The 7,160-nt window shown below is 39.3% G+C and overlaps 1 protein-coding gene across 1 annotated transcript; it reads left to right on the top strand.

Moving 5' to 3' along the window:
- Window positions 1–1,918: 1,918 nt before the first annotated feature.
- Window positions 1,919–3,234, top strand: LOC142542006 (protein ANTAGONIST OF LIKE HETEROCHROMATIN PROTEIN 1-like). The gene has a single exon (XM_075648454.1). It carries the CDS (start codon window positions 2,167–2,169, stop codon window positions 3,232–3,234), a length of 1,068 nt encoding a protein of 355 aa, XP_075504569.1. The 5' UTR covers window positions 1,919–2,166.
- Window positions 3,235–7,160: the final 3,926 nt, after the last annotated feature.

Raw genomic sequence — 7,160 nt, 5'->3', positions numbered from 1 at the left:
GATCACTAATATTTAAGATACATAAACTTAAACAAGATAATAAACAATAAAATATTAAAAATCACACCACAATACAACTAAATAAATTAGCCTTACAAGCACATAAATTTTAAAACTCTGGTAAGCTGGATCCAGATCCTCCAATATCTCTAAAATATTTGTCATAGTTCAGACTATCACGTGCACGTTTTCTTACTTCCCTTTCATTCAAAATTCTTGACTGTTCAGCCCGAAAGTTTTCACGCAAAGATGGATCTTGAATAGAGTTGAGATCAATTACTAAAATTTTGTTTTCTTCCTGAAACTTTTTCAGATCCAACATTTGTCGATTTTGTTCTATTTTTGTTTCGTTTTGTTCCAATTTTCGTTCAGTTTGCTGCATACGTTTTATCTGTAATTCATTGTTATGTTCACGATAAACATTTCAAGTTTGGATAATTTCAAGAATTTTTTCTTGTTCTAATCTCAATGATTCAATTGTTTGACACATATATTCATCTTTTTTCTTTTTCAATTTTGCTTTTTTAACTCCAATTGGTCGTTCTGACGAAGTACCACCAATATTTTCATCACTTAAGTTGATCTCAAACGGTGATAATCCAGGGGACGCTGATTTGGGAGAATCCGTTGCTTGTGTGTCTGATTGTGGAGATTCAAAAAATTCAATACCTCTTTGAATTGATGTCCGTGAGGGGTTTGATGAAGCTGCAAATTTCTCCATATCTTTCATAATAGACCATACATGATCAAACTTAAAATCTTTCTTAAAATTCGCATCATGTTTCATCAACTCTTTTGCACGAATTAGCTGTATATAAAATTAATGTAATATTAAATTATCAAAAGTAATGATAATAATATATAAGTGCAGATATTTCATTAAAAACAAAACTCACAATATCCATTTCTGAAGCACCGCTTGGATGGAGTTGTTCAATTTGTTTGATGCATCCTTTTAATTTACTAATTGCCGCCAATATTAACCCCATACGAGATTGCACAGATCTTTTGTTACGAACTTCAGTCATGTCAGGTGCTTTGGAATTTTTGTAGCTTTGCTCGATACGACTCCAAAATTGATTTCGAGATTGGTTTATGCCTATGATAGGATCTTGGGAAATGTCTAGATAAATATGACAAAGGTGTATGTCTTCTTGATATGAATAAGAAGCACTTCGTGCATTCGAAGACATTGAAACTAAAATTTGTTGAGCGATAAGTATAATATTTAGTAAATCGAGAATGTCAATAGTGACTCAATTCTGGAATAATGTTATATCTATTTATAGACTGAGTAGTGTTAGATGATATGAAGTTGATGGTTGTGATTGAATGAAATCTAATCCGACGGTATATAAATGTGATAAGATTTTCAAGATACAAGATAAATATTTTATGGTTTCGATTGAAAAAAATCTAATCCGATAGTAAATAAATCGGATAAGATTTCAAGTAGATATCTTTAGGTGGTGTGTTTGGTCTCTATTCATTAGGTCCGATCTTGATGATATCTGTTGCATTTGCTGTCCGTAACTACACGTAGAGGTAGGAAGAATGGTGCGGCTCCTGCCTACCTCTCACGTCTACAATAACCATGAATTAGTATATGTATGTAGAAATGGGCATGCATGCCAACAAAAGGTCAGAGGACAACATCAACATGGCACACCATTTGAGTCATCAAACACAAGATAAGAACAAAGAAATTGATACAATAATAGCAAGGAAAATGATGTGTCATGTAAATGTAGAAATTAGGATAAAGATTATAAGGTGTTGATTGAAAGAAATCTAATCCGACGGTTAATAAATCGGATAAGATTTTCTGGATATAAGATAAAGATCACGTGGATGGATTTAGTTTTGCTATATAATATAAATCATATGAAGATACATAAAGCATACTTACAGATTTACAACTATCACTAGACACCATGAATTTTCAAAATTTTCATTTTTTTCAATTCAGCATCATCTAGCTCATCTGATGAATTTGATTCACAGGTTATAGATCAATTTGAGTCCATCAATGAAACAAAGAATTTATTAGGGAGTCTAGCCACCAATAACACCATTTTAGCGGCTTCATATCTCGAGCAACATGAATCTGAAGTCAAACATGGAGGGTCGATTCCCGGTCGTATCGTGATTCCGCGTGATCGAGAAATGGCTGATCGTAATCTATTCAACGATTATTTTGCTGAGAATCCAAGATACAATGAAGTAATGTTTCGAAGACGTTTTCGCATGTCACGAGGCCTTTTTCTCCGTATTGTCGATGCCGTGAAGAATCATGATCGTTTTTTCACACAACGGATAGATGGTCTTGGTCGACTTGGACTTTCTACTAATCAAAAAATTACAGCTGCAATGCGGATGTTGGCCTACTGTACACCAGCGGATGCTGCAGATGAGTATATTAAAATAGGAGAATCGACCACAATTCAATGTCTTCAACGTTTTTGTCGAGACATTGTAGAGGTGTTTGCAGAGAGATACCTAAGGTCACCTACCCACATTGATATTGAGAGACTACTACGTATTGGTGAAAAACGTGGATTTCCTGGAATGTTGGGAAGCTTGGATTGTATGCATTGGAGATGGAAAAATTGCTCAACAGCATGGGCAGGACAATATGCGGGTCGTAGTGGTTCTCCGACCATTATTTTGGAAGCAGTTGCTGATTATGATCTTTGGATATGGCATGCATTTTTTGGTATGCCAGGGTCTAACAATGACATCAATGTTCTCAAAGCATCCAATCTATTTTCAAATCTTGCACAAGGTATCGCACCTCCGGCTAATTACTTAATTGGTGGAAAAGAATATCATCGAGGATATTACTTAGCTGATGGTATATATCCTAAATGGTCAACTCTTGTTCAAACTATTCATGATCCCCGCGGTCCCAAAAAAAAATATTTTGCAATGAAACAAGAGTCGTGTAGAAAAGATGTCGAACGTGCGTTTGGAGTACTTCAATCACGATTTGCAATTGTATCATCTCCGGCACGTGCTTGGCAGAAGAAAGACTTGCAAGCTATAATGACTGTATGTATTATAATGCACAATATGATTATCGAGGATGAACGTGACTTGAATACACCAATTCAAGATGCGATGGAAGCACCAACTGCAAATGTGGAAATAGTTACGGATCAAAATATAAGATTTCAAGAATTTTTTGCTCGGTATAAAAAAGTAAGGGACAGGGAGGCTTACTTCGCACTATGAGATGCACTAATCGATCATTTATGGGATTTATATAGTAATTCCATTAATTAAAATTTGGATATTTGTGTGTCATTTCTATTTTATATGCATCATTTTAATATTGATTGTATGTTAGTAATTTATGTTCAAATTATTTATATGTGTGATTGAAATTTTTTTCAAAGATTAATTAATTACATTCAATTAAGTATTAAGCTTAAATATTTAAAATAATAATATTAAATACTAAAAAATTTTAACGTAATTCAAAAAAATTTATTTAATTAAAATTTTAATTCATGTATATTTATAATGAATTTCGATATATACATTATTTTAGATATTAATGATATTTTAATTATTGTGTTTAAAAATATTTTGTGAAATAAATTATTTGTTGTGAATAAAATAATAGAGAATATTCTGAGAATATTCTTTTTGGTGTAGAGTTTAGAGTTGATGGGTTGGAGATGAATTTTAGATTTAGTGTAAGAATTACACTATTTTAAAGTTAGTGTGACACTAAGATAGTGTAATGGGTTGGAGATGACCTTAGACAGCTTAGGAGCCCTGCCCTTAGGATAAACTTCTAAATCAAACCTCTGTATCTCTGATTGAAGATATCTCTGTGCTGACATCTGTGCTACGACTGCAACTTTACGGCTCAAGGCATCTGCCACAACATTAGCTTTCCCTGGATGGTAGCTAATCTCACAATCGTAGTCTTTTACCAACTCCAACCACCGTCTTTGTCTCATGTTCAGCTCTTTCCTGCGTGAAGAAATACTTGAGACTCCTCTGATCAGTGAATATTTGGCATTTCTCGCCATACAGATAGTGTCTTCATATCTCTAACGTAAAGACAACTGCAGCTAACTCAAGATCATGAGTCGGGTAGTTCTTCTCATGCACTATCAACTGCCTGGAAGCATAAGCTATAACCCGACCATGCTTCATCAACACTGCGCCTAACCCGAGCTTAGATGCATCGGTGTACAACACGAAATTACCTTGCCCTGCCGGCATGGCTAACACTGGCGCTGAAATAAGAACTTGCTTCAAAGTGTCAAAGCTCTTCTGGCACTAATCACTCCAAATAAATTTAGCAATTTTCTTGGTCAGTGACGTGAGTGGCACTGCTATCGAAGAAAATCCCTGAATGAACTTCCTGTAGTTGCCTGCTAGGCCTAGGAAACTGCAGATCTCTGATGGATTCTTCGGCTCAACCCATTCCTTAACTGCTACTACCTTAGCTGGATCCACCTCGATACCGCTGATAGATATTATATGACCCAAAAATGCTACCTTCTCCAACCAAAATTCGCACTTACTGAATTTTTCAAACAACTTGCGACTCTGCAAGACCTGTAAAACTGTACCCAAATGCTGAACGTGCTCCTCATTGCTCTTTGAGTAGATAAGAATGTCGTCAATGAACACTATGAAAAACTGATCTAGGTAGGGCTGGAATACTCGGTTCATGAGGTCCATGAAAATCGTTGGAGCATTCGTCAGTCCGAACCGCATCACTAAGAACTCGTAATGCCCATAACTGGTTCTGAAGGCTATTTTATGAACATATGCATCTTTCACCTTCAGCTGGTGATACCCCGATCGAAGATCTATCTTAGAGAACATTGTAGCTCCCTGCAACTGATCAAACAAGTCCTCGATCCTTGGAAGTGGGTATTTATTCTTGATCGTTACCTTGTTCAGTTCTCGGTAATCGATACACAGCCTCATGCTCCCGTATTTCTTCTTCCCAAAGAGCACTGGTGCGTCCCATGATGAGAAACTAGGGCAGATGAATTCTTTGTCTAGAAGCTCCTGAATCTGCTGTTTGAGTTCTAACATCTCAGCTGGAGCTAACCGGCACGGTGCCTTAGAGATTGGCACGGTGCCTGGCAAAAGATCAATGGAAAACTCCTCCTCTCTCTCTGGAGGAAGGCTCGTGACATCATCTGGGAAGACGTCAGGAAAATCTCTGACTACTGGTACATCAGCTATTGACGGAGTGGGTACGTCAGTTGCAGACACAATGCTGGCCAGGAAAGCCTGACAACCCTTGTGCATAAGTCTCCGCGCCTACATGCAAGAGATCATGCGAGGGAAACTCCTCCATCTCGCTAGCTCAAAGAGAAACTGCTCCATGCCCAAAGGTCTTACCAACACTGACCTTTTCTGGAAATCGATAAGAACTCTGTTCTTCGTCAACCAGTCCATTCTCAAAATGATGTCAAATTCTAGCATCGGCAATACGATTAGATCGGTGTACACTAGGTGGCCCTACAGTTCAAGATCGATGTCTTTGACCACGCTAGTAGCTGATAATTCTTCCCCTGATGGGACTGTCACTGAATAGCTCACGTCAATTCCAATAGACTTAACGTCCTGATGATTAGCGAACGTCTCTGAGATAAAAGAGTGGGTGGCCCCTGAATCTATCAAGGCCTTTGTCGCGACTCTTTTTATGAAAATATTTCCTGAGAGACGTTGGTACAACACAAAGACTTATATCTCAAAATTCTAATCTTAGCCTCAAGCACAGTAGAAATTTATATCCCAAGTCACCAAAATTACTAACTAGCACACTAATAATCCCAAAACCAAATTCAAAACATGCATGGCAAAATAATATGGGGCTTAACTAAATGAGTTTACCGGTCAATAATGTCTTGTCTGGGTTCGCCTCCTGAGCATGCATGGCGAATACCCTTCCCTGGGTCGGCTTCTTCCATTGTGGGCACTCCTTTAACATGTGATCGCTAGCTCCGCACTTAAAGCACTTGCCCGATCCATATAAACACTGTACCGGATGCTGGCGGTGGCACTTCGGGCACACCGGGTACTCACCCGGCCTCTGGGAGTCTTCTGCTGTGGAACAGGACCCTTGCCTTTCGATGATCCCTGAAATGGCTTATTCCCTGGCTGCCCCTGGTAAGGCCTCCTAAATGAGGTCGCTGTTACTGCTGCTGCGGTGCCTGACAGGGACTCTTGCCCTGCCTGTCAACCTCGATATCTCTCTGGTCTTGCTCTGCCGCCAAGGCTCTAGACACGGCAATGACATACGTAGTCGGACCAGCAACCCTCACGTCACGGTGCAAGATCGGCTGCAAACCATCCATGAAATGCCTCAGCTTTCCCTGGACATCATTAGTTATCAGGGGCACAAAGTGACACCCCCTTTCAAACTTTCTGACAAAGTCTGCCACGCTGCTGTCTCCCTGTCGCAGCGTCATGAACTCCCTAGTCAATCTGGATCGTACTTCTTAAGTGAAGTACTTGGAGTAGAATACCTCTTTAAATCCATTCCACGTTAGTGTTTGTTAGTTCACTAACACCGACGCACTATCCCACCACAGTCTGGCGTCCCCTGTCAGAAGGGATGTGGCACACTTGACCCTATCTGCATCTTGCAGCTCCATAAAAACAAAAATCACCTTGATGGACTTAATTTATCCTTCAGCTATCATCGGGTCAGTAGTCCCCGAGAACTCCTTAGGATTCATCCTCCTAAACCTTTCGTACACAGCCTCTGGTCTGGGCCTCGCCCCCGTGTCCACTAGCCGCCTGGTTCCCCGCAAACTGTGCGAAGAACTGAGTCAGACCTGCAAGCATATGTGCCTGCATATCTGGCGGTGGAGGAGGAGGAGCGTCTCTCCCCTCCTCTGGAGCCTCTCTGCCCTCATCCCTTGCTTCCCGGTTAACCATGCGTCTAGGAGGCATACTGTTCCAACAATTCGCCCAACACGTAAACCCAACATGCATGAACATAATACTAATATCATAAGATGCACATAGCTTGGACTTAAAACATGGACATGCTGAAATCATAACTTAATGCTTAATACATGGAATAATTCAAAACCTTAAAACTTACAGACTTGAGGTGTGGCTTTGTGAGCTTCTCGCAACTGACAGTAGGCATAACCCTTTACAAGAACACC

Source organism: Primulina tabacum, chromosome 4, assembly GCF_025594145.1.
Source record: "Primulina tabacum isolate GXHZ01 chromosome 4, ASM2559414v2, whole genome shotgun sequence".
In the NCBI taxonomy this organism is placed as follows: domain Eukaryota; kingdom Viridiplantae; phylum Streptophyta; class Magnoliopsida; order Lamiales; family Gesneriaceae; genus Primulina; species Primulina tabacum.
This window is presented reverse-complemented; position numbering and strand designations above follow the sequence as displayed.